The following is a 27,743-nucleotide window of genomic DNA, read 5'->3' as shown; positions in this document are numbered from 1 at the left end:
GCTTCATAGCCAGGCGGCTTTGGCAGCAGAAAGAAAAAAGTGATACAAGTTGTTTTAGCCCACAGCTGGGCTTTGTCAGCTTGGTTGTGGTAGGAAATCTTCCCTGCACAGTGAGACAATGAGGATGCCGTGGTTACAAATCAGTCGTCATTAGGTTTCTGTGGCGTTCCTGCTCATATGTACAGACGATGTGTTCCCACCAAACCTGGAGGGATCCAGAGCAGCTGCCAACTTGCATTGCACTGCAGCCTGTTCTTGAGGTAGATGCTCTCCTGTATCTTGTTAACTGATACGTTAACTTTTATAGAGATGATAAAAGTCAGCAACAGTGGAAACTACCATTCTAACATGCTGACTGAGTCCAAAAAACACAAGCCCATGTAAATACTTATGGACTTTTGAGTGAGTATGGGCTTATATGAGGTATTATGATGCTTAATTAAGATTTAGCCTGGAGAAATAATCTTCTGTAGCCCTCTTTCTCCACCATTGCTATTATTACCTGCTTTTAATATCTTGTCTTTTGTATCTGCCTCGGGATAGGCACGTGAGGTTGAGGCGATTTTGTTATTCATTCGGTAGCTGAGGAGGAGCATGTTTAGCCAGTGCTACTGCTGATGTGTTTCAGTTGTGGGATCCCACTGGGATGAGTCAGTTATTTGGTGTATCAGAACTAACCCATGTTTTTGCAGAATCCAGCTGGTACTGAATTGAAAATGCAGAGTGAAAAACAGATAGTCTTGTTTGTATTGCAGAGACAATACCAAAAGCTGCCAGACATTCATGAATTCTCATGCTTTGTATAAATGTTGTTGTCATTGTCCAGCCTTAGAAAAAAACCCCACCATTAGTGCCAAAAAGATTTACACTGACTACCCCTACGCAAAGAGCTGAGCCCCCGCTTCCTGCCTAGCTCATTACAGTACCTTTGTCTTGTTTCGGAGAAGGCCTCCATTGTACTTGGTGATGAATCTTGTTAGCACAGTTACTAGGAGGGCACCCATAATAGCTGTGTAGAAGTTTAACTTCTCTCATTATATTAGTTCTCAAACCCTTGGGCTGACAGAACTCTGAAAAAAAAATAAAAGAGAGATGGAAAGATAAGGCAAAGTGGGTTGGTGTTTAGTACAGATAATTTCAGAGATTTGCAGCAAGCTACAGGGAGCCAAAACAGACCAACTGATGGAGTCGAGCAGGAAGACTCTGTATGTAACAAGGCTGCTAATGAAGATCCAGTGAAATGAGAAGAGACAGACCAAAAGTAGTTTAAAATGCTGCATGTTCAGAAAAATTAATTTGGAGGTGACTGATGGATTTTCTTTTATTCTATTTTTTTAATTTTATTTTTTATTCTATTTCATATATAAACTTTTTAGTATCAGCTTCGCAAGTCTTCAATTTTGGACATATTTAAAATTAAATGTGTCCCTCTGAAGCCACCTGATATGAATAAAAAATGCTCTAATATCTTATAGTTCAGAAGCATGGTATTTTTAAGCCTCTTTATAATCTCTCAGGATTCCGTGTGTCCTTCAGGTAAATTTCTCTGAGGAGGTAGGATTCAGTGCAGGGAAGGAGCCCTCCGTCTTGGTTGCATAAGGTGGAATATGTTTTGCCTTGGGGCCTTTATTCATTACAAGTGAACAGGCAGAAAAAAATAGAGAATTCTAAAGTAAGCCTAAAGCAGGAAGTATTACAAATTTAAAAATTAATCTTCCTTATTTACGTGACTGTGAAAGTAAATTTTAAGCCTGTTTTCTTCTGTGGCCGATGGAAAGATGGTAGAGTTATTACCAGGTTTATAAGGAACTTCTTGCCGGGTTGGAGGGGAGATGGTTGCTGGGGCAGAGCGGTTGCACTGGGAGAGCAGGGGGAGCTGGGCTGGGGAGTTGGGTTCTTTGCTCTAGGTAGTCCGTAATGCACCATACCCATCCCTCGGGGACTGCAGCTGTGTAGGGGTGTGACATCTGAGAAAGTGGTGGGGTTTTTTTTTCCTATTAAAGATAGGGGTGTTCCTTTTCCTCCACCTTCTCTTTCAAGATTTGTATCTTCAGTTATCACGGGGCCGGGGCGGGGGGGGGGGTAAATTCACAAGGCGTGACTTTTGGGTGATTAGATGTTAATTTCTTGTTACTGTTAAATCTTGTCTGAGGCTTTGGGAGGGCAAGGTGTAAACTGGGCACCTGGGTGGGGTGATGCTGTTGCTTCTTTCCAGAATCCTCTCAGTGCAGGAGGGCATTTACCTCCCTCCCTCCTTATAGAATCATAGAATTGGTTTGGTTGGAAGAGACCTTAAAGATCATCAAGTCAAATGGTTAACCTAACACTGCCAAGTCACCATGAAACCATGTCCCTCAGCACTACTACATGTCTTTTAAATACCTCCAGGGATGGTGACTCCACCACTTCCCTGGGCAGCCTGTTCCAGTGCTTGATAACCCCTTATGTGTTCCCTATTGTAGAACAAGTTGCCTCAGTACTAGTATAAGCCTAAAATGATGACTCTTTAAGAAACTCAGCAATAATCAAATAGGGAGAGGGAGACCCTGTGAAATAAATTGTAAAATGAAATGTCCTTTTGAATTCACTTTTGTCTTTACAATTATGGGATGTGCATTTCCTGCTAGCACTGAAGCAGAGCTAAGACTAATTGTTGGAGTAGTTGTGATTTTGCATCCTTTGGCTAGGTAATGCAAGGGGTAGCCTAGGGATGTCAGAGAATCATAGAATCTGTTAGGTTGGAAGGGACCTTTGAAGGTCATCTAGTTCAACCCCCCTGCAGTAAGCAGGGACATCTTCAACTAGATCAGGTTGCCCAGAGCCTCATCAAGTCTGGCCTTGAATGTCTCCAGGGATGGGGCGTCCACCACCTCTCTGGGCAACCTGTTCCAGTGCCTCACCACCCTCATTGTAAAGAACTTCATCCTAATGTCTAATCTAAACCTACCCTGCTCTAGTCTAAAACCATTGCCCCTCGTCCTATCGCTACATGCCCTTGCAAACAGCCCCTCCCCATGTCTCCTGTAGGCCCCCTTCAGGCACTGGAAGGCCGCTATAAGGTCTCCCCAGAGCCTTCTCTTCTTCAGGCTGAACAACCCCAACTCTCTCAGACAGTCCTCATAGGAGAGGTGCTCCAGCCCTCTGATCATCCTCGTGGCCCTCCTCTGGACCCGCTCCAACAGGTCCATGTCCTTCTTGTGCTGAAGGCTCCAGAGCTGGAGACAGTACGCCAATTGGGGTCTCACAAGAGCACAGTAGAGGGGGAGGATCACCTCTCTGGATCTGCTGGCCACAATTCTTTTGATGCAGCCCAGGATGCAATTGGCCTTCTGGGCTGCAAGCACGCATTGTTGGCTAATGTCCAGCTTTTCATCCACGAGTACCCCCAAGTCCTTTTCCGCAGGGCTGCTCTCTATCATATCATCCTCCAGCCTCTATATCAGCCTATATACCCTGATAATGAGGGTTGTCCCAACCCAAGTGTAGGACCTTGCACTTGGCCTTATTTAACTTCATAGGGTTTGCTCGGGCCCACCTCTCTAGCTCGTCCAGATCCCTCTGGATGACATCCTGTCCCTCTGGCCTGTCAACTGTACCACTCAGCTTAGTGTTGTTGGCAAACTTGCCAATGTCCTCTCTTCTTGTCCCGGGGCTTTGCGCTCTTGGACATCTTGCAGGAAAACTTTCTTCCTGTGCTGCAGTTATCGCACAAGAACCTATTACAAGCACGTTACAAGTGTCTGCTCTGTTAGCGGGAGGCGAACGTGCACATGGTGTATTTGTTTACGGCTGGCACGCTTCCCCAGAGGTATATCAGCTCAGCTGGCTGATGTCATCGGTGGCACAAATAGTTTCTGTGCTGCTGCGGCTACTCCAGTTGTGTCGGGGGGGCTGGCCGCCTGCCGAGCCCCCGGCTGCCCGGTGTAACAGCCTGGCCGGTGGCTGCTGGGGAGGAACAGCACCTCCAGCACCTCACGTGGGCTGTGGGAGGCTTCCCCTGAGGAGAGCAACCTGCCCTTCATGGAGATGACGTTGTCTGAGCTTTTCATCTCTGGGGCTTGAGCTCGTGAGTCCAATGCCTCTGTTGGAAATGGTGTGCTTGGGGAAGCTCAGATACCAGAGGGAAACTAGTGTCTCAGTACCTACTTGTGCTTCTCCCAGGTACCTGAGCTGAGCTCATTTCTTGGGTGCTTGTCTCATGTCTTCTGTGAGCAAAAAAAGTACAAAATCCTATGGGTAGTGTGCTCTCTCCTCTGTAAATGTATTTACATAGAAACTTGCATCATCCCCATCTTTTCTCTAAGCAGATAGCTAAAGCAGAGCCAAGTGCGATAGATTTCACTATTTTTAAATTGTTTTATATACTTACTTATTTACTGTCCAACAGGGATGGGGAGACTTGTGGTCTCAGATTGTCCTCTGCCACCTAGGTGGCTTATTTCTTCCATTTGAATTAATGATCCATAATTGAGCTTAGTGATCTGAAATACCATCTTCTAATTTAATCAGTACAAGCTAACTGTAAGTTCTTGGGATGAGCTCATACATTTTCTGGAATAACTTTATTGCCTTTATGTTTTGTTTTGTAATCTGACTAAATTTGTACTGTCAAGATGTTAGGAGAGTGGAAGGATGGAAATTAATACTATCAGCAAAGGCTCTGTTGATAGCTTCTGGATGACATTTTTAATGTGGGCAAGTAGAATTCTTACCTGTGCCACTCCACCATCTTCCTCCAGGTCCTTGGGTTCTGCATATTCTTCCCTGTTAGGGGACATGCTTTGAGTGTATTTGGATTTATGTAAGAAGCTTTTGAACCTTTCAGTGAAGGTGTTATAGCCAAACGTCAAAACATGGCGGTGGGCACTTAAATAATCTAAATACTAATGAGCTTTCCAGCTAGGAAAGTTGATTTATTATGTAGCCTGTGTAGTTTTTAATCATGCTGTAACAATGGCAGTTATTCAGTAAAAACAGTGTCTCTGCAGCATCAGAATATTAACTTCAAATTCTGACACCTTAACCAAAATCAAATCCTAAATTTCAAAGGCAGTTTGACACGTAAAGGGGAAGGGTGTATTTAGAGATGGAAACGATCCATACTCGCTGCAGTGATGCTGCCTGTATTGAAATACTTCTTAAAAGTATATTTTCGAAAGTGTAAGTATCTCTAATTTTTGAGATAAAAGTACGATGTCACTATGCGAGGTCAGCTTTAATGGACAGAGAACTGCCTTTCAGTATCTGATTACATGGAAAGCTCTAGGGCACTAATCTGGTTTCATGACTGTTGTGTCCAAGTCTGAAATAAAGCTATTCTTCTTATTTGGACATTTAAGAGTGTCACCTATAAACAGACTGGAAATTGATTGCCATTTATCTGCAATGCATATAATGTTTGAAATTACTGTGACTGATTGGGGGGGCTATTTTCTTTTTTAAATCTGACTACTTCAGTAAAATCTCTATCCAGAGCACAGCGTTACTGTACGTCTCTGTACTTTCTGAAGGCAACGGGGGGAAACAGACCCCTTTTCCTATGAAACTTACTTCCAGGAGTGTGGTAGCTGTGGTGTGGCAGAGTGGAGGCAGTTGCAATGCCAGAAACTACTCCCTGAATTCTTGAGATGGGCTGGACTTGAGCTTCGCAAGAAACCTTTTAACAGCCTTAGTTCACCAGTGCATTTAGCAATATGGGGACTATATCTATATATATCTACATATATTTATTCCCCTCCCAAATGAAATCCATTTAACTCCTTCAGATGAAGCCCTGAGTTACTCCCACTCTCATTTCAAGCACACTGAACTGATTTTTGTCCTGTCTCTGGTCAGCCATGCACCTTTGATCTCTCTTGTGATGGCAGACAATTTCTAATAGCTGACACAATGCAGCCCTCTTGTCTGCAAACAATTCTGGGAGACGTGTGTTCAATTTTTAGGTTTTTGTTTTCCCCTGACCTTCAAGGTTATATTTTTGGTCTCTATTAAAGTAGTGAGAGGGTGGAGAACAGGCAGTACAGCTCTCGGTTTCCTTTCATTGTTTGTCCTAACGATAAGTGTCCTAACCTTTGGTTTCTGTCTATTCTTTCCAGTGCCTCAGGTGGAGCAAAATATAAATTAATTTACCTTTTTATGAGCTCCATCCTCTAAGTAGAGCTTTTATCATCTTAGGAATGAATACAGAAATACACTTTGCTTCTCTTTTAAAACATAAAAATAATTAAATAAAAAAATAACCAAGAAATGTCTAAATCTGTAACACTTCCAGGGGTAAAAAGCAGAATGAGGGTGAGGTAAGACTCGTTCGCAAGAGTGAAACGGGGCGTATTTGTGATACAGCAGTTCTCCCAGCAAAGACTTCTGTTGCTTTAGGATTCCCTGCGATTCAACAGCTTGTTGCCCTCCCTTTTCACTTGTTAGCTGGTCTTAGAGGAACAATTATAAATGTGAAATGAAAGTTGGCTTTTTGCTTAAAAATCTAATGGATTTTAAAAGTTGTCTGACACTGTTATGGCAAATGTAGGTTAAGCAGTCTGGACAAGTATAGATTCAATTTAAGGTTTTAGTATCCTTTTCTACATATTAGAACGTTTTTCGTGAGCTTATGAACTGGAAAACTAGGATTGTCACATAAAGACATAACACATCTTACAGCTGAGAGGAAAATGCCCAATTCAAGTTGCAGCTTAAACATCGTCTTTCTTAGAAATGCTTTTTCTCATCTGTTTATAAAAGAGATTGGTTCTGCCAAATGACTGGGAAGTTGAGGACTGTGGATTTTAAGATTTTTCCAGCATGGGAACGTATTTCCTTTAGTCGAGACAAACAAGTTGCACTGGAATGTGCTCATGGTCTGTATCAGCAAGTACAGCTTAACTTAGTTATGTGAAGAAGAATATGTACTGTGGTATGTCTGAAAACATGGATGTCAGTAAAAATACCTGGCTAATAAATTTTGGTGGTGTTGGGTGAATGTGAAAGTAGGCTTTCTTAGTGGCAAAACTGTGTTTACTTAAGTATCAACATTATTTTCTGTGTTTAAAAAAAAAAAAGATTAAAGGTTCATGACTGAAGTCAGACTTAGGAAAGTGAGAATAGTGTAAAACGGGACAGGGTTTGATTACAGCAAGCAACACGCCCAGCATCTCTGCAGAGTGTACTGCCTGTGCCCACAGCCAGCCAGCGCTCGCTGAAAGAAGGCCATTTGAAGGCAGCCAGTGGCCTCGGGCCGGCTGCCTACCTTTTTGATAGCAGGGTCTTTGCTGGGGTGATGGTTCCTTTTTCAGTCATTTTGGAAGATGCGTGGAGTAACAAACGCCTGAAGTCTGCGCTGTGGGGTTGCACAGAAACTCTTATGCTCATATGTGAATGAGCGATTGTGAGCTATAGCAATTAATGATGGCAGCAGCAGGCCTGACTCACATGTGTTGTTAGTTAGCCATCTATACCTCGGGCAGGTATAAGCTGCTCAGAATAATTGGACTCACTGGAGGGTTTGATGAAACTGGGCCACAGAAATGGTTGCAGGACGCTGCTAAGCGTACATTTCTTCACATGAGCTCGCAGAAATAGTGATGAGCTCCCCATTCCATAACCCCCTTAGCCAGAGTTGGGAAATACGTGCTGGGGTTGGGCACTGTGCCTGTGCGGAGCGGGGCAAAGAGTTAGAAGAGCTCGTTCAACAAATGAACTGTTACATGGGATGAAACAAGTCACTGTAGATGTCTACCTACATTTTCTCCATCAGCAAAATTAGGATATTGCTATTGTAAAACTTCTGTCAAGTCTGTGGTTAAGATCTGCTTCGTAGTGTGCGTGCTATTTTTGAAGATGAAGTCCCGCTTTGTTCACGGTATTAAGTTGAGAGCCGGTTCTGAAGAGATGAAATCAAGACTGAAATGTGAACATACATGAGGTTGTATCCTAATAGATAGGGTAAACCATAGATTGTTACTTTGACGTGGTGTAGCCTTTCTGTAGATTGACTTGGTGTATGCAGTGTATAACATGGAAGTGGTGAAAGATAATGCAGCTTCTAAGTACTATAAATGTGCTTTGATTGAAGGTGCATAATTCTTGACTCGCAGTAGGGAGGGGGTCAGTGAATTAAGCTGAAGGGTAGTTGAAGCTTTCTCTTTGTGCATATGGGAGTTGAAATCAAAGTTGGGAACAGTGACCAGCCTTGCAAGTTGACCTTGGAACACATACTAAAAAGAGAAAAAAAAAAAAAAAAAAAAAAAAAAGGGCATTAAATGTGGGATAACGAGATAAGGGAAAACCACTTGAGGCATAAAGCACAGTGAAAAGCCATGCAGTTTCTTTAAGATGGTTTTAGTATGTAGCTGGAGTGAAACTATTGAAAGAGACGTAATTCATTTTCATTACTGTAGGAGCCAAGATGTCTACTAATACAGTATTTATGTTTGTGGTAATATCTTTCCACCATTGTGTATCTCTGTTAACCTTCTGTTTAAAAAACCGACCAAACAAAGCAAAACAAAAAAACCTCTCAACCCTCCCTCTATATGGCAATAGTGCCGAGCTGTTTGGGCCAGGATACATGTCTCCTGCTGTGTTAGGCTGCTGAAATACAAAACAGAAAGATCTCTTTCTGAAGAGCAAGTTTAGAGATGAATCTGGCAGATTGTTGGCTCCGAGGCAAATTGAGACTATCGGGGAGAAATTTGTTGAAGGCACGGCTCGGGTGAATGCCCCCTTTCTTACAAGTAGGGTGTTCGAGCAAGAGGACTTGGTGATCGCGGCGCTGATGGCTTTGCCCTGAAAAAAGATGTCCTTTCAAGTCGGCTGTTCTCAGACCATTTACATTCCCCAAGGCCTGGTGTCTCCCAGGGGTTTGGTGGTACAGCTGTGCTGGCACACTTCCTAATGTACTTGTAATAGCGCAAAAACACTTTCTCTGAAGGAAGTTTATTCTGGTTTGACAAGTGAAATGAAATGCAGCAGTAAAAGCATTCTTAGACACTTATATGGGGCTAGAAATACAGATATTTTAACACGAAAAGCAGTTGAAATGTGGAGTTATTTCGACTGAATTGGTTTTCAGCAACCTTTCCTTGTATTTCAGGCAAACCTGCAGATCTATACAGAGTGAGGGCAGTGAATTCAAGAGGTTAATATTGAATGTTGCATGTGTCTTAGCTCCAGCCTGGAATTAGTCCTTTTGATGTTTGTGCCATACAAACACAGAGGAACGCTCAGCCCCCCACTGACAAATCTGACACAGAAGGGATAGAGAAGAAATGCTTTTGTACTACTAAGTTGGTGGTTTCGAATCTGTGAGGTGGAAGAGAGATTTTTAGTGCTGTGGGTTGAGTATCTTTTAAATAGGCCTGGAAGCAACTTAAGGATTAATCTGTCCCCAAAAGTTTCATAGATATAGTATTACCAGTGTAGGTTTGTGATCTCTTTACAGTGTTTCATACTTTTAATGGGTCCTTGTATATATAGATTCAGTTGTCCTGGAAAAATGATACTGCTTGGCATACCTCACTCTATTCACTGACCTGATAGGAGCAATGTGGGAGCTCTTCACACATTAATGAGTCCCTAACTGGAAAACGTCGGTCAAAATACTTGACATGTCTCATGCAGGCATCTAGATTACGTCAAGACGCATTTTATTGAAAGCATGTGGGAAGAGAAACTCTTCTAGTGCATCCTCAGTTTTGGAGGGCCCAACAGACAGACTAGCTAATGAGGGCAGAACTGAGGGGTGGTGTTGCCAGAGTGGACACTGTATAGATTAATATGGTAGAAAAGAGCATAAGTGGCGCTCAGTGAAATGGTACCCACTGTGGTGAAAGAAGAAAACAGGAATCTGAAATTTATTTGAATCAAGGGCAAAAGAAAGTGTTGCTCTTCAGCTGATGGAAGATAACTCTCAAAATTAGTTAACTGGAAGTTGGAAGGAAGCCCATGTGGGATGTCCACTCTGGAGGACTGCTGGGGATGGAGAAAACTTTGAAGCAGATTCTAGTTCTTTACACGGTGCAGAAGCTCTTAGTGCAGGTCTTTCCTGTTCTCAAACTGTATGCTGGGGTTTTATCCTTTTTTATGATTAGAGTTAAGAATGTATGGGTGTGTAAACACATCAGGAAGTGTAATGAACCTTCATTTATTTTTTCCTACGAAAACTTTAAAATATTTTTAGGTGACTGTACATTCTGATGTTATGCTGCAGCTGCTGTGGCTTGTGCTTTGTCTATCTGTCAAATAAGGAAACAAAATCCGTGCTTGTTTCTTTCTTTTTGTAGTCAGATGGTCCTCAGGTTCATCTAAGAAAAGTCTTTTGATTTTTTTAACAAGGAGTAAAATAGCAAAAGATAATATTGTAATGTTGCATTATTTATGGTGTCTGTAGCTTTGAAACAATCTTGCGGTGTTAAGACTGCCCCAAAATGAACTGGAACAGTACACTTCTGTAACTCTGATTTCTTACATTGTCTATAAAACAAATATACTAAGCTTGGGACTTGTATTAAGCTCACATAATAAGAGGGGGGAGAAAAAAAAAAAACAAATTTCACAGCTTACTAAGACAAGCAAAATCTGTAGAAAAGAGACTGTTGTAATTTGATGTCAGTTCTGCACTAGAATTTTTCACCACAGTGCAGCATTGTAACAATAAACCTCAGTCATCACTGTCTTTGAACTTATCTGACTGTGATAAGCAGTACAGTATTTATTTCTGCCTTTATGTAAACACTGTGCTGCAAGTGGTTCATGACAGCATTTCAATATGGCAAGCTGTGTCATGTGAGGATACTTTAGAAATGCGTAAGTTCAAAGCAGCTGACATTCTTGCATTGAGGATGAAGAAGGTTGTGGCACTTCTCTTAAAGCCAAGAAGCTTCGAGGGGAAGATCAATCTGAATTTGTTAATTTATTTAAGTCTCTTTGTGCCTATTAAAAAGGACAAGATTCTGTCAAGCTAGTTGTATTTTCAGCTAAAAAAAGCAGGACTTAAATGGGGCAAACCAGCTAAACAAAAAAAAATAAATCAAAATATAGCATGAGATGTAGCTAAATTTGGAGTTCTTAACAGCAAGCAGCTGCTTAAGTAATTAAGGTATATAAGGTGCTACTGACCAAAGCAATTAGTATGTAATTTCATTAATGGTATTAGGATTGCAGTAACAATATTTAAGTCTTTCTGTCCAAATCAAGATTGCGGGCAATTTGTGACATGTACAACATGAGGTTAGAAGCAGTGCAATGTTACGGTGTGTTACAGCACCACTGTCTGAGTGGATGTGTAACTGCGCAAGAGCATGTCTTAAACTGCCTCTGTATCTTGTTAACACTCCTAATTGGTATATGTTGCTTGCAAGTTTACATATACGTGCACTTGTAAATTTTTATAAGCTTGTATGTTTGTAAGTTTATATATAAAAAAAGGCTTCATGAGGACTGCTAATTTTTTTGTTTGTCTTTGCAATTCAGTTATGAGTTTACAGCTATTCGCAGCAATAGAGAATTACTCTTTTTGTGTATGTTTTTGTGGTTTGTCCTTAAGTGGCTGAAAAATCCTGGAGAGCTCAGGCATAGGAAGATATTCCAAGTCCCTCTGAAATCTACAGTGCTGCAGATGATGGGTTTCTAAACTGCGAGGTCTGCAACTCAAAGACGAGTGGATGATGTGCCCAGCGACCACAGTTAGGTAGCTTCTGTCCTCGAGAATGAGCATAATTATTCTTCAGAAGGTGACAACGAGTTTTAGAGACCAGATAGAAAAAATACACGTCAGTGAGTGAATCTGGAATATACTGAAGTCCGAATGCAGGCCACCTCCAAGGCAAGGGTGGCATTGCTGAAGAATCAGTTGAGTCAGGCAGCCGAAGCACTGAAGGCTTGCTGCTGGGAGGAACACCAGCGGGTATCGCTACCACGGCGGCTAACCTGTTATAAAGCCATTGAGAGAAGTCCTTCAGAGCGTGAAGGCTTTACAGCAGCACTTGTGGCCTACCTTAAGCTCTGTCCTCTTCACATGTTGCCTCTTTTTAGGTCTAGGGCTTTCTAGGTCTATAAATATGTGGGCGTGCTTTTGGCAGAGGAACCAGTCTTTTCTGCTTTTCTGGGCTGTATTTCAGATGTGAAACGGAGCGAGGTGAGCAGGTTGTCTAACCTCTTGCGGGCGCTGAACCTGCACCCATGGGTTTTTGGGGCGCCTTTCCTAAGAGGAGGGTTGGGGGGGTGGTGTTGGGAGGCACAGAGCTGGACCTCGGGGCCCCGCAAGCTCGTTTGAGCGTGCCGACGACGTCCTTGTCAGGCAGGGTGAAGGACGTGGAGAATGCCTCCTAAGAAGTGATGGTCTGTTGACAGAATACTCTTGGGGGGCAATGTCTTGTGTCCTGCTCCCAGCGCTGTTTTGCTGGGTGTGGGAGGAGGTGAGTCCAGGCCCGGGGCGTGGGGTGTCCCTACCCACCGCCTAGTGAAAACCGACCAGGTGGAGAAGAGCAGCAGGCTGGCTTCCCAAAATCACGGGGCACCCCTGAGTTCCCGAACTGGGAATGCACACTCCTTGTAGTCAGGCTTGTGGGACTCATGAGGAGAAATGCTGTAATGGGCAAGTTGGTTTTGACTCGCGTCAAGCTGGGGTGAATCTTCTGTGCAGCCCACCTGCGGCATTGGCTTCTGGGGGAGCCTGATCCTGACTTCTTATAACCGGTGTGGTTTACCTCTGGGATATTAAATTGCAAAGGACCACACTTCGAATAGCTGATTTAAAAAAGGAAACTTGGATTTGGTGAGTCTGGAAGAAACGTAAATATATTTCTGTTTTACTTAGGCCTAGATAGATCTAGGCTGAGGTGATCGCTCTTCACTGAAGATTTGAATGGTAAATTCAGATTACTTTTGTATCACTGCTGCTCTAGGGTGATTGACTGCAATGATTTGGGTTTGGTGTTTTGTTTTTTTTTCCCCAGGGTTTGGGTTGGTTTTGTTTTTTCCAGGGTTTCTTTTTTGGTGGTTGTTGTTGTTTGGGTGTTTTGTTTTTTGATTTTTGTTTTGGGGTGGGTTTTTTTGTGTGTGTTTTTCTTTTTTTTTTTTTTTTTTAAAGTTGGCTAACAGGAGCTCTGGGGGTCAGTGTAGTCACGGCAGAGGGAGGCGTCGCAGAGCTTTTATAAACACCTGATTTCCGCGTGTGGGGTAGGGATGCCTTCAGCAGTGGCTCCACACTGCCATTTGGGATGCGACTGCAGCAATATGCTCTGCCATCTGGGTATCCTTACGGCGGGACTGTGTGGCGTTCCCTTCTTGTGCAGCCGGAGGTTCGTGCTTCGTTACAGCAGTAATTCCTCACAAATTACCCGCCCTTTGCTGGCAGGTCCAGGGGACATCTCCTTGTTCCTCGCCCAAAGGGACTACGTGATTTTCCAACACAACAGCTAGGCTTGCTCGAAAGGAGAGCGTAAAATAGACAGCTGACTCAAGGACAAAGTATATGTGTGCAGATGAAATTAAATGCATGCCCCAAAACGTTGTTCCCTTAGTAGGGCAAAGAAATGTAGGGAAAGCTTATATCGAGGTGCTGCCAAGGCAATACGAGGACATCAGACGGCAGCCACCTTGGTCTGTGAAGGGAGGTGAAGGTAGGCAAGCGTGCTCGATGTTACTTGTAGAGGTGCCGGGTTTGAAAGTTCCGGGTTGGGGTCTCTTAAGGGGCTTTTTTGACGCAGTGTTGCAATTCCAAACAACTCTCCCCCAGTTTAGTTTCTTGTCGATAATTTACCAAATTGGCAATTGGAGTTAATACTAAACTGTTAAGGCAACTGGTAAAAGAAGCCAAAATTAACCTGGCGTTGACTTTGTTTCTGTTCACTAAACTCTGACTAGAAGTACCTTAAATATGAAATATTCCTGTTGTCTGCCTTGTAAGTACATGGGTCACAGCTAGGTAACTATTATGTGCTGAAAACGCAATCTTTAATTAACGTAGAGGAATAGCTGATTCATTAATTGCCGTGTGCAACTTTTGGAACTTGTATTGCATCCTCTTAAATATGCTTTCTAAGCCAGCAATAAACCTGTTCAAAGCAAATTTTGAACCTCATGATTTAAAGTTGGTAGGATTAAAGGTTAGCTTGGGTATCAAGTGATGAGGTGCACGCCTAATTTAATAATAATAATGTTTCAGCATCAGCTCTGTGGACCCATCGCTTCCTGCAGAGCAACGCTAACGGACTTTTGGGGTTAATCTGACCACTCTTCACTCCAAAGCTTGCTTTAAGTTGTGGTGGAGCGGCCTTGAAACGAAGCCCCCTGATGCAAGAAGCCTGGGGTTTGCTGGCTGCCAGGCGGGGATGTTCCCCGAGCAGGCGGGCGATGCTGCGGCCGAGCAGCCGCCGGCAGTGGTGCCGGGGCAGGCAGGGCAGCGTCACAGGCTTTGGCTGGAGCTACACAGCAGCACGTATAGGAGGTTACGCACGACATTTCCTGGAGCGGGGATAAAGCTTGGGCTTTCTTGGCGGGATGGGAGGGACTAATCCCTGCAGTGGTACTTACATCGATTTGCAAGGATTGTTCAGCTGGGATTATTCGGCTGGGTATTACGGTGTTTAATCAGGGAGGGAAAATATAGGTTCCCTAAAGGAAAGCAATAGATGCTTTCACTGTGTTTTTAACTTTGCCTTTAATAGCTTTAGACTTGTAAGACATGTGGTAGCCCTTCTCATCTGTCTGAATTTTTAACTCCTTTTTGAACTGTGACTTGCCTATTAGTGTTGTTTATTTGTGTATATTTGATTTGCACTTTATTTATTTATTTATTTTCCTCTGACACAGGCAATAAAAAAGTTACCGAAGTAAAACTTCAAGAAGCATTATGAGTAGAAATGTGTATATAAGAAATGATAGAATAAATTTTGAAAAAGTAATAATTTTCATTCATGTAAGCATAAGGCAAACACACAGTATTTTAAAGCTTTTTATTCAGTTTCCTTAATGTAAAAGTATGTAATCTTAATAAAAATGCACTAAACCTGACTTTTGCTGTGTCAAATTGAAGCTCTCACTGATACAGGATATCCTCTTAAAGGCATTCACCCGTAAGTATGACTGTCTAATATAAGATGCAGTCTGCCAAGCATTTACATTGTGCTTCGTGAGTTCTGACATGAGTGTGCCTTAATAGCTCAGTAGGTTAACATGGTTTTCCCCGTTATCTGGAAAGATTAAGTGGATTTTCTTTGCTGTTGTGTAGGCTGCACAGACTAGGAGCTGTTCTGCTGCCCGGGTGTTACCCCAACCACGTCCTCCTGAAGAACAAGTGATGGTCTTTCTGTAATCATCATTTTGGGATGTATTGCCAGAGTGTTCCATCCCGGTTTTGCTATAGAGGTGATGCACCAAGATTGAAGCATCCAATTAACCTTACCAGGAAGTCTTGAATAGAGAATCCCTGAGTTGCTTGGTCTGTGTGTGTCTCATGCATCCAGTAATGCTCGCTCTCTTTTTCTTTTCCTTTTTTTCTTCCCTGAGTAAAGAAAGGGCCACAATAAGGCTATAGGTGCATGACTGTTCATTGCACAATTATGACTTAAGCTTTAGGTTTTCCTCTGTTCGTATCTCCTTTGTCTCAGGGAAGTCAATCTGGCCCGCCCGTGCTGTGGCGTATCGCGTCCTTCACCACTGCAAACGCTCCGTCCTTCTCGAGGGTTTTTTGAGGATTAGTCTACTCTGATGCCAGATTTGGCCTTGGAAAGAATACCCCATTTTGCCCTCTGTGGTGGTGCTTCTCTCCTCAGTGTATGTTTTTTCCTATCCTCTGGGTAGCTGAGGCTGTTTTGGGTTTTCTTCTGTCTTGATAAACCCAACCAAACAAACGCTTTCCTTTTAAGATCTTTTTTAGTCTTTTTCTTAAACTAATGAACTAAAAGTAGGTGACATGAGAAAATAATGCAGGGAAACCACTGAACCTAATGTTCGTAGAAGAAAGCTGCAGATGTTACCAGTTTCTTGAAAATTAATCTTCTGACTGGATTTTGTAATCAACTCAGGAATGACAATTTCCCAGAGGTCTACTTAACATTGGATTCTGTTTTAAGTGATCTGTGTACTCAGTATTTACAATAAAGCGGTGGTTCTGCAAGCACTGGCCTGCAAAGAGGGATTTGAAAGGCTGGCAGTTGCTGGTAATTGCTGTTGTCAGGATCTCGTCCATCAGCGATGGCTGGGCAAGGGTGTGTGGTGTGCTCACCCAACAGGAGCCCGTCCGTCCCACTGTCTGTGCAGTCACATGGGGTCAGCTGGTGTCCTATTTGACTTTGGGTTCAAACTTTGACCGGATCCTTGTTTTAGGAATGTATGCAATTTTTCTACATTGTTGGGGTTTTTTTTAAAGATGCAAATTTCCTACTAGAAAATCGGTATCAGGAAGATGGAATCCCAACTCGGTGTTTTTAAATGAGGTGTGGGGGTCTGGAAAGGTGACTGGCCATAACTTACATATTTTATCTTACCTCTTATACTTGTAAGAAAGCTGGTATGTGTATGCCTAACCAGCATTCTAGATGTTTTAGACGTTTTCCTTGGGTTTCAAATCCCTCTCTCATAGAGACGCCATTAGTGCTTCAACACCTGTCCACACCTTAGAGTCAAGTGAGGGCTCAGCAGTGGTGGTGGTGATGATACCCACCTACAGCAATCATCTGTTGAGGCGGCCAACATCTGTCCAGTCCACAAAAGGACCAATGTGAATCTGCGGTTCTTGGGTTAGAAATGGGAACGTGCACGCTGGGAGGTGCATTTGAATGCTGTCTGTTAATAATTGCAGCCTCATCAAAGGGCAAAAAAACGTTAAAATCTTCTTCAGAGACGTACTTTGCCTTAGCTTGTCTCTGGAATTAAACAAACAAACCCTCCTTATCCACCCCCCTTCCTCCTTCCAAATGCCTAGCTTTCATCATCTTTACTCTTTATGATGTCAGGCATAAAGCGTGTTAACTGAACAAGAACGGAATTTTCCATTTTTTCTAACCATTTTTCCATTTTTTTTCCCATCAGAACTCCTGAAACTTGTTTTATGTGGTAAGGACTAGTCTGAGGGTACAACTTCATTCCTTCCTGCTGTAGGGAACCTATATCCAGTTGTACCTGTTTCTCGTTAACGCTATGATTTTTTGACTAACGCCTTTCATATGTAGCTTATTTCTATAGTTGTTACCTAGCAACATTAATTTTATTCAAGTTTGTTTGTGTCTTCTATTTCAAGAAATCAATCGGGTGTATTTTAAGAATGTTTGTGGAGTCCAACCATGAACCTTTAGTGAAGAGGTGTTTATCAAGTGAATTCTCTCCAGTACCTGTAATTAATGTACATGCGTTTGGTGTTAGCCCTCCCGGCCTTACTGGCAGAAATGCAATTAGATGCATGTGGGATTTAAAAATTACCCAGAGAATAGTGGAGCAGTCGAGAATTCGCTCTTGACTTCTCTGTGTGGCATTTCAGCGCTTTCAAAGAGCGTAGATGCCCATCTCAATTTCATGCTTTTACCAACCAGCATCTCTGCTTCTTGCCCTTCTTTCTACAGCATGGTCCATTTAGCATTTTGGAAGCTGTACAAGCACTGATGTGACATTTTATAGGCCAGCAACCGTAGTTACAGTACAAAGTAGAGGATTTCACTTAAGCTGATGAACGTTAGAAAGCTATAAAGGACAGGACTCTTCAGTGCAGAGTCCCATAAGGGGACTTACAGAGTACATAAATTTCTGGAGTTCTGGGGTTCAGGCTTGTCAATTTTAATTCAGACTGACTGCCGTGGAGCTGGTGATGTCTCTATGACACAGAGTTGGGTTTGTGTCTTCTGCCTTCACTTGAAACAAACAAAAAAACCCTCTAAGCTTCTATGTTCAACCAAGGCAATCTTGATATTTTTATAATTGGCTCTGGCAGCAGACCCGGAGAACAGTGTGAAAGCACGGGGTTTGCAAATGTTTTTTCATGTTGTATTTTTGTTTCTTTTGCAAAACTACAGTCTGTACGTAGTTTTTAGTAAAGTAGGAGGGGAGAGATTGCATAGCATTGGAGCTGGTATTGGGAAGTGGAGGGTGTCATTCAGCTGCAGCATTGCTGTAGAGGTCACCGTGTGTTTTCAAAAAAATGTAAGAAATCTGCTTATTATCACCCGCCTCCTGTTGCATGAGTCTCTCAGAGGTGTAGAAGCTGCCAGGTACTAAACGCATGCAACTGCATCGGGGCTGTAGGTAACTGTTTCAGTGTCCAAGAACTGCGAGTGCGAATAGGCAGCTGGTGCCTGTGGTGTTAGTGGAAGCTGAAGCAGAGTATGGAGGGAGGTGAGAGATTTGTGTAAACACAGCAAATGTAGTTACAAGCTCAGAGGGAGAAAGTAACAGAGGAGTATGAGTGTTACCTAGAGTGGACTGATTTGTGCGTTGTTACAACTGTGTGTTGTCAGCGATGGTATGTTTTCAAAGAGCTTTAGTGGTTGGAATTTCTGAAAAATCCTACCAAAACAGCATTTGGACACGGCACTGGAGGGACATGCTGCAGTGCTCTTGTGCAAGGGATCCCCTTAAATAAGGGGTTATTTCGTAAAAGGGCTTTGTATGCACAGTGCTGTGGTAATCCTCACCTGCGTTTTTGATCATAAACCATGTGTTTTCCACAATACCAAAAACCTTGCAAAACATACTTGCACCGCCAATATGAATCAGAATAATTTACATGTGGTTTTAAGAGGTTTGAAACAGGATGTTGAGGTGGATGCCACAAGTATTTTAGGTGTCTTTTTTTCCCTTATAAATTCTCGTTAAGTCCTTGTGATCACTTTGATGTAAATGTATTTTCCCTGTATTACCTATCATTTGGGTAGTGTTTCCACTGTATCATCAATGCAGGATGCTAAGGTATGCTAACTGTACAGTCCTTTTCTTTCGCTGTTTATGTCTGTCTCCTTGAGGGTTAATTAATGTGTGCAGGGGGGCCTGCTAACCACTTCGATATCATCTTCTACTGAGCTAAACTTGAGTGAAATCTTACATTAGTTATACCTCAGCTTCTTTGCTTTGTCAAGCTGGATCTTGAACGTGCTGCACTGAAAATCATTTTGGGGAACTGATCGCTAGAGTTAGACTGTCAAATAGGAATAGGTGATCGATGAACAGCTGCCTTACTGTAACAAACACTTGTTTATATACATGCTGTTAGGCTTCATGTATCAGACTTACTTCCATGGCGGCACAAAAGGAATATAGCCTTTTTACAGATCTGCTGAATTCCTAGTAGCGCTCACATCAGTCTTCTCTGTGAACTGATACGAGGGATAATGCTGGATAATTACATTCTCAAATTAGCAAACAAGACAGAAATTATGTATGTATGTATATGCTTTTTAAAATCCTCTTAAATCACAGCTTGCTTAAGTCCTGTGATGTTCTTCATAGTATTCCTGTGAACTGCAGGCCATATGTACAAGGGAAGCGTGTTTGCTGGGCTGCCATTTAGAGACGTGAAATGCATCCTAGTCTGTAGTCCAAAGCCGGGATTCCTTCCATGTTCAGCTTTTTTTCAGTAAACAGAATTTCTGCAGTGCAGTGAACCCCTTGACAGCCGTGGAAATACCTGCTTTCTTTGGGAGGCTGGCACGGATGAGGCTGAGCAGGACTCATTTCAGCTTTACGTTGCTTCAGAATAAGAGGGATCCTGCGTGGTCCTGTTAGCTGAGCTTGACATGTCAAGGCCAGCAACAACCAAAATAAGAAAATAAATAAAGATCGGGGGGACAGAGAAGGGCTAGAAGCAGAAAGACAAGTGGGACGTGGCTAAGCACAAATTAAAGTTTGCTCAGGCCTAATTTAGGGGTTATCATCCCTCCTGTGGTATGCTCGAAAACATTCAAATGGTATTCAAAGTGCTTTTGGTTTTGTGGAACGTGATAGCTTAGCTCACTAGCTCACTAGAGGTTTTATAAGAGTTTTCTTCTTTCCTTGAATTGAACTTTTAAATTTTTTCCTGTAATTGAAATAATGATTTACTTTACCAAAAATATTACTTGCAACATCCAGTGGAGCTGGTTTGTGAACAAAGCCAAAGTTTAACAAGTTGTGGGCAAAGAAGCAAAACGAAGTTCAGACAGCTGCCAGTATGTGCACTTTGGTTCTAGTTTGGGAAGGAACATTGCTCTCAGACTGGAGAGAGAGAGGTGGAGGACAGCATGTGTCGTTCTCATTGGTCAGTCTGGCCCAAACCACGACACCTATCCACCACCAGATGTATGTCAGAGCTAGGTTTTGCCAGTGTTTTCCTTTAAAAATGACTTTCAAAAGCAAAAGGCTGCTTGCGTGTTTGTTCGTGGAAGTGAGAAGCTAGCCTCTATGCTCTCCAATTGAGAGCTCTTCTTTCAAGAGAGTTCACTTTCATACTTCTTGATCTTACGGCAGAATTCAATGCAGATGAAGGAAAATAGCCTTTAGTATCGCTGGATGCACATGTCTGCAAGACAGCTGGAGAGCTGGAGGCTCCTTAGCTACCTGGAGATACAAAGGTGCTTCCTCCAGGTCAGTTGCAAAATTCATGTGTGCATACTTAGAGGACCAGTGTGATACCATGCTGGCTCAAAGCCCAGTGATTTGCAAATTTTGCTGCTGATGAACACCTTTTGGTTGGTTTGGCTTTTTTTTTTTTCCTACCTAGGGTGATGTTGATAGAGGCTGTATCTCACTGCTTGGTAGAGAAAAAAAACTTTGAAGGATTGCACTGTAGATGAAATATCCTTCTGAACAGTATACCTGCAAATGGTTCAAGTGGCTTAGAAATCCCATGGATGGCTTATTTGAGTTTTATTTAGTTAAACTCTATAGAGGGCCATCACAAGTAACACACCGGATTACTTGGCAGGCTGAGACATCTGCTGGCACTTCCGAGGTAGGCTACAGCAGTGAGGTTTCCTATTGCAGCGTGCTGAAATCTCTCCAAAACATAATGGTATTTAGTAGTAAATGCTATTGTATAGAGATGAAACTGTATGAAATTCAAGATTGCAGGCTTTGTCTTCAAAAAGCTTAAGGATTTGCGCTCCTGCAAAAGTTTTATAGCAAGACTGAAGACTATTATTAGCAGTGCTGCACCCGCAGAGAAAGGGAGCTGACAGAGGAGTGAAACCAGATTCTGGACTTTAGTACAACATATTATTAGGAAAACTCTATATGCACCTTGTCAGGTGCCTGTCGTGTTGGAAATTGAATTTAGGTGTGTAATTGATATGCTTAAAAGCCTGCTAATGGTAATTCAATGCTCTAAACCATGTACTTGGTTTGCTTGGTCTTTTGCATGAAGTGCCTCATTTTATGCACATTAGACTTCATATTACACCTTTGTGCCTATTTGATTATTCAGGGATAGCTTGAGCTGACTTTTAATCATTCCTCCAATGTTACAATCATCTGAAAACTTAATGATCTTGCACGCTAATAGCTTTGCCTAAGTTGTTAATAAATTAGCACCCTTGGGGACCAAGCCGTACAGACTTCCCCAGAATGTACGCCTTGTCTTTCTCCCCTTTCTGCTTTTCACCCTGCTAAACAATTGCTGTTAGTTGCTGTAATTTACTCCATGACTCTGTGGCCAGGGTCTGTCTTCTATGTCTCCTTCATCCAACCCCTAAGCTTTTACTTGACAGCTATCTGACACCCTACAGCTTGGTTTTGTGGTACTTTAGATGAATGATAAAATTCAAAAGCCTTGTAATTCAGCCTCTCCCTCTTTATACTCCTACTCCTGTGGTTCCCTTGTGATTGCTCAAGAAGTGTTTTCGATATGTCCTCTCCAAATAGGATAAGAATCTGGAGGATGGAATGAAATTTAAATTGCAACTCTGTCTCGAGTTCCCTAAAAATAGCAGGAAAATTATTGTAGACTTTGTCCAAGCAAAGCAAAGTCTAGATTATTGAAAATGCATGAACTAGCTGACAGATGGAGAAGATGGTGTAGCCTAGTGAAGGTGACTCTTAGTAGTAGGGTAGTAGCTGTTTAGTACAGAGACTGAGGGAAATAACCATAAAGAAATGAAAGGAAGAAACCTGTTTGTGGGTTGATGTTTTTTTGTTTTTGTTTTAATACATGTTCAAACCCAGAAATCCTGTGCATACGTTTTCAGTGAAGGCTAAGTGGTTTTTATATTAGTAAAGGGCCTACCGACTTTCAGTGAGGAATACAATATTTCAAGTCACAAAATAGAGCTCAAACGTAGGTACGTGACCAGCACCTATTTAATTCTGAGCAGATCTTTGGTTCATCCAGCACTGAGAAGTGGGGTCGTCAGCATCCAAAACAATTGCTGTGTAAATGCTGTGCTCAGATCCTGTTGTGGTTATTGAGGCATGTTGGTGGTGGGCAGAAATTGAGTGGTGCTGTTTCGGATTATAGCCTCAGGAAAGGCGATATTGGTACAAAATTGTTTATGGGATCTCCAAGAAAGTACTGTAACTGGTCATAAGCTGAATAGCTGCTCCTGGTGGTTCATTTACCTAGAAAACATGGTAAAAGAATGGATATCAGAAAATATTTTAGCTGCATAGCACTGTGTAAATGTTTGCTAGCTCCATTACTTGGCTCTGCTTTCCATCCGTGTCATAAAGTTTTGTGCAATACAAGGTTTGCAGGCAGCAATGGTGTATTTTACCAGGCCATTTGATACAGCTGGAAAATAAGGGCACATTTTGGGACACACCAAGTCGTGTTTGGTCTCAAGTAGCTGTTGAGGCAGTGGCTGTGCAGTAACCAGAAGCAGATATCGATGTGTGTGTTCGTCAGCCCGCTGAACTCCTGATAGGGAGTGACGTAACTTGTGGCTGGGGAGTAATTACAGTACTCTGCAATAGGAGTTCAGAGAGTGGTTAGTGCAAAGGGCTCGCAGAGTTTTGTTGTCTTGCAGAGTAATTACGATTGTTAAGGAGGAACGAATGAACACCAAGTTACTTATTTACTGTGAGGTAAGGTGGCGTATATGGAAAGGTTGGTGCACTTTTTAGGGGCTGATGTTCCTCCAACCACCCACACCACAGCTGTGGTTGATTCACTTTGAGCTCTTTAAGGCAGGGGTGTCTCTATCACGTTGCAAGGGGAAGGATACAGATCTTTTTATAAAGTCCTTGGAGTGACAGTTAAAAGCTTGCATTGCCCTTCAAAATACCGTATCACAAAAATATGCAGAAATACAGATGGGATTTTTAACAAACTATAATGATTGCTTTCCAACGTGTGCAGCGGACAAGTGTGTCTTCACCTATTGACTTCTGTTTTTTTTCTTCTAAATTATTGGTTCTTGCAAAGTGCTTACTACAGTGTTTGACAATCTGAATTTGATACATTGACAAGCTGAACTGAGGTATTTGTAAGTGATATACTTATGAAATGTACGTCATTTTATCAGTAAGTGAAGTGGTGCTTCCCATTAGCGCTGGCATAATTAAAAATGCCACCAAATTTTGGTTATATATATAGTAAATACGATAGGAGAAATACTTCATTCTGTGTTAGCTTTTCACCAAGGCAGACAAAATAAATGTCCATTGCTGGCTGTTATTAGCTGTGTTTTTCTGCTCTAAAATAAATAAATGTTTTCTGCAATAAAATATTTGCACTGTAAAATTATAGCTATGAAATTACTGAAGACTAGTCTTTGGTCTTTCCATATTTCTATTTATCTGGGACTTCCAGATGTGTTATGCTGCTTTTATTTTGTCTTCCAGATGACGATGTGGACCTAGAAGCTTTGGTAAATGACATGAATTCCTCATTTGAAAGTTTATACTCTACATGCAGCATGCAGTCGGAAACCACTCCGCTCCTTCAAAATGGTCAGCTCAACCGCAGTCAGTTGCCATCCTCAGGATCTGGTGCACTGCAGCCCATGTCTCCCAGGCAGAAGGTGCAGCGGTCTCAGCCTGTACGCATTATGGCAGTCAGGTAGGAACAAGGGACGTGCCTCCTTTTTTTTTAAAGTTTTCTTGAACTAGTTTCAAAAGAACCACATTTTCAAATAGGAGATCAACTTCGGTAGGAGCCTAGTAGTGTTAGACTGGACTTTTGCATAGGAAAGAAGAAGTACCAGGTAGGTGAAGGACATAAAATCTGCATGTGTTTTGTAAAATGCAAAAATGTCTCATTTTCACCCTTTTTTTTGTCAATGTTTGATGTACTTGTAGTAGCAGACGTGTAGAAGCATATCATTGGTACCAATTTGCAGAAATGATGTCCATAGCTGGATTTATTTCCAAACTGTTAAAAACTGTTTTCTCAGGTATGGTGCCTACTGACAGCTTCTTGGTTTTATAAAACATAAGAGATCATGCAGATAGATGAGAGTGCATTCAGCTGGTTTTGATATACAAAAAATACCTCTCTTTGGGGAGGTTTCCTGAACGGTCCAAGACAAACAAAAAAGGAGCACGTCATAGTTATTTTACTGTTCTTCCTAGAGCGCTTTCAGCTCTTTCACTTGAGTGCATTATGTGAGGCATTACGCCCCCCAAAAAAGTGTTTTAACGTGTCTTCCTGTTGTGAGGATGGGGGCTTGAATTCAGGCTTCAAGTGCAGTACTCTTGGTGGTGATGGAAGAGTCTACAGGTGACACTGAAGTTCTTAAAATCTTCTTCTTAGGCAGCAGGAGGAAAGGAGCTCCTGTCAGCATGAGTAGGTAAATTGCCTGAATCGGAGAGATTTGGAATTTTCCTTTCCTTGTAGTTAACAGTGTCTTCTCCAAAAGAACTGAGAAGTAATAATGATAAAAGAAAAAGCCCGGAGATGGAAAGAGTTTCTCCTAATTCTTTACACTGATGTATTTCCTACAGGAATGGTATTCTTAAGACAGGCAGCTTTTCCTTATGAATGGGTAGTATGCAGTAACTTGGCAGTACAACCAAGTCAGCTAATGATGCAGTCATTTTCACAAGTATTTCATATTTAACCTTGAATAGGGCTGTACTAGAAAAGGCACTTGCTAGAGTGCTATAACTGTCGATGTTTTGTAAATATCTTAATCAGAACACTTAGTTTAAACTATTTTTGGCATTTCAAAACTTAGCAACTCTTTTTTTGAGAACACTCTGCCTTTCTGAACTCTGTACTTCCTTGCGCACAAGAACATCATGTGTTTATCATTAAAGAAAATAATGGTGAAACTCTTATTCAGGGTTATCTAGACCCCTTTCCCATAGAGGGAGATGGCTGTGTCTTTTTTGCAGCCAGAACAGAAGGGCTGACTGTGGTAATTCTCTTAAGAGCACAGTTTTGTCTATCAGTCACGAAGTAAATGAAGCACTGCAGCAGTATAGGCAGAGCAGAGCGCAGCATAGTGAATTCTCATTTTAAGAAAACCATACCTTTTTAATTGTGCCGAGTCTGTAGTTCTACTTATAATGGAGGTCAGGCAAAAACTTGCAATACAGAGCACTATTACAAAAGTCTACTGGGCTGAAGGAATCTTACACCATCCTCTACCCTGTGGTGTAGGGAAGTGCACACACGGGTAGCACCAAAAAAAATGGAGCAGGTCAAGCAGTCGTTTGCATGGCTCATAGTTATGGTTGGAACCTGCTATTTATAGCAAAAACCCAAATCTGTAAGCCTCATTTCGTGGAACACCAAGGCAGCTAAATTGCAGGATAGAGTTACCTGCGGAGCAGATTTCCCAATAGTTATTTTATCAGCCCACGGGTTCTGGTACGGGCAGAGACAGCGAGTGTGCCTGGGGTGGGACACGCTGCCAGAGGCAAACCCAGCAGGGGAAGAAAAAATGCGAGCAGATGGGAGTTTTTAATGATTTACATTTCAAATCCAGGAGTTCGTTGACTGTCTCTGGAGAATTCCATGATTGCCACTAGATGGTGCTTTCTGCAAAGGCGTTGCAGGCAGCCTGCTGCAGAGTCACCTAGTCCATCTTCAATGGTGATGCCCTAGGAGTAGGGAAACCTAAAGCAATCTGTGTGGTCATGAATAGGTCTTACATCTTTTCAAGCCTTTCTGTGGCATCTGGTATGCTTTAGTTTTCCTTTTGTTGGTGTGGGCAGTGCAGGTATATTATAAACCAGAACTTGAAACTCTGCTGGTCCTACGTAGACTCGTGAGGCGTATCTCAGGAGATGCAAACTTGTCTGAACAGTAACTGCACAACTGGCATAAGGTGGGAGGGTGTAATTGCAGTTTATTGCTCAAGCTGAGTCTTTGCATTTCTGGAATCTGGTATCGTAATGAGGTGACAATATTGGTTTCAGTCTCAGCTTGGAGACTTTACAGAGGGTACACCTTTGTTTGCAGATCCACGTGGAATTTGGCTCCAAGTGACTGCCGTTGTGTTCTCCTCTTTCACGTTGGTTTGGAAGAGCTTAACTGACTCTGGTGCACAGAGCTTAAGCTTCTAAGCTAGAGCTTACAACAGGGAGTACAGATGGATATTTCTGTTTGTTTTATGTGCACAGTTACCTCAGTTACTCACCCAAATAATCAAGTTATAAGCAATAAAACAAACATAGATGCCCGGCTGATCATTTTTCACATGCACTTGCCTACTTTGTGCTTGCAGTTGCTGTAACTGTATAGTAGTTGCTTAGAAGAGGAGTGGTTTTGATTCCTTTTCTTTAGTATCGCTATCATAAAATGGTGTGGCAAGAGATCCAGATCTAGTGGTGCCAGTTTGCTCCTCTTAATGCTTAGTGCTTCTGTGTTTATAGGCGTCTTCAAGAAGAAGAACAGCAATTCAGAACATCGTCTTTGCCGGCCATACCAAATCCCTTCCCAGAACTTTGTAGCCCCGCAAGCTCTCCAGTGCTAGCCCCTGGATCTTTACCTCAGAGTCAACCTGCTAGTAAGCATGTGAGTATGGGACGAAGCTTTGGGTCATCCATTCGCGTTCAAACCAGCAGTGGACTATTTCGCTTTGAAGGCAGAAAGAAAGTTTTAAGATAAGTAGAAACACTCCTAGGCTTTGTCTGTGAGTAGGGCAGCACTGGCCGAAAGAGTGTCTTCAGACAGGCTTCAGACCTTTTTTAAAAGGTTTGTAAGAATGAAGTGTAAAAATGAAGCAAGTCTCTTTCTGATACATGCATGTTGTGAATGAAGCAGTAATGCCTTAATATCTTTTGGATTTTGTTATCCAAGGTAATGACTTGCTGATTCAGAAGTCAAGTTGTTTAGCTTGGATTTGGAGGAGGATCTGTGCATCTTATACTGCATATTCTAGGTGCCACAAAGCCAGTGAACAGCTGTTTTCTTTAAGGACACGGTGCTGCTTTATTTTTGTGTTTTTCATGATGCTGCTTAAAAAGCAAACTAATTTTCTTGGAGCATGTAACTAGGCCCAGCTCCTTGTAATGGGACTTAAGGGAGCATTGTCCCACGGAAAGCTGGTTGAGCAACTCTCTGGGTTCTTGGCAGTGAAGGTAGCACAGACTGAGCTCTCATGTGGTCCAGAGTGATAACCTCAGTGACGCTGCAGTTTTTCTTTTCATCCTCCTCCACTCAGAGAAACAACCATCTTGTTTTGTATCAGTCCTTGAGCACGTTTAAAGATTAAAGCTGGACTCAAAAACCTTTATTTTGTAAACTGTGCTGACTTGCATGGGGATCAAAAGATGGGTTGCTCCTACTGACTGTTGGGTTGAGTACCCAAAAATACGATGATGTTCTGTATCACTGCTCAATTAGTTTGTAAGCGGCTCCTACGTTGGTCAGACTTATAAAAGGGGTTGGGTGGACAGTT

The 27,743-nt window shown here is 42.3% G+C and overlaps 1 protein-coding gene across 2 annotated transcripts in view; it reads left to right on the top strand.

The window, feature by feature from the left end:
- GRB10 (growth factor receptor bound protein 10) overlaps positions 1-27,743 on the top strand; it is a 152,258-nt gene that overhangs the window by 68,305 nt on the left and 56,210 nt on the right. Inside the window, exons 1-3 of one of the 2 annotated variants that reach the window (XM_063326235.1) lie at positions 20,392-20,544; positions 23,737-23,953; positions 26,716-26,857. In XM_063326235.1, the coding sequence (XP_063182305.1) occupies positions 23,772-23,953; positions 26,716-26,857 (324 nt within the window). In that variant the 5' untranslated portion in view covers positions 20,392-20,544; positions 23,737-23,771. Of the gene's footprint in view, positions 1-20,391; positions 20,545-23,736; positions 23,954-26,715; positions 26,858-27,743 lie in introns of those variants that run through there. The other variant, XM_063326234.1, reaches the window with a different exon arrangement.

Source organism: Chroicocephalus ridibundus, chromosome 2 (assembly GCF_963924245.1).
Source record: "Chroicocephalus ridibundus chromosome 2, bChrRid1.1, whole genome shotgun sequence".
Lineage (NCBI taxonomy): Eukaryota > Metazoa > Chordata > Aves > Charadriiformes > Laridae > Chroicocephalus > Chroicocephalus ridibundus.
Note: the sequence above shows the minus strand (reverse complement) of the source record. Positions and strands in the feature narration are given on the sequence as shown.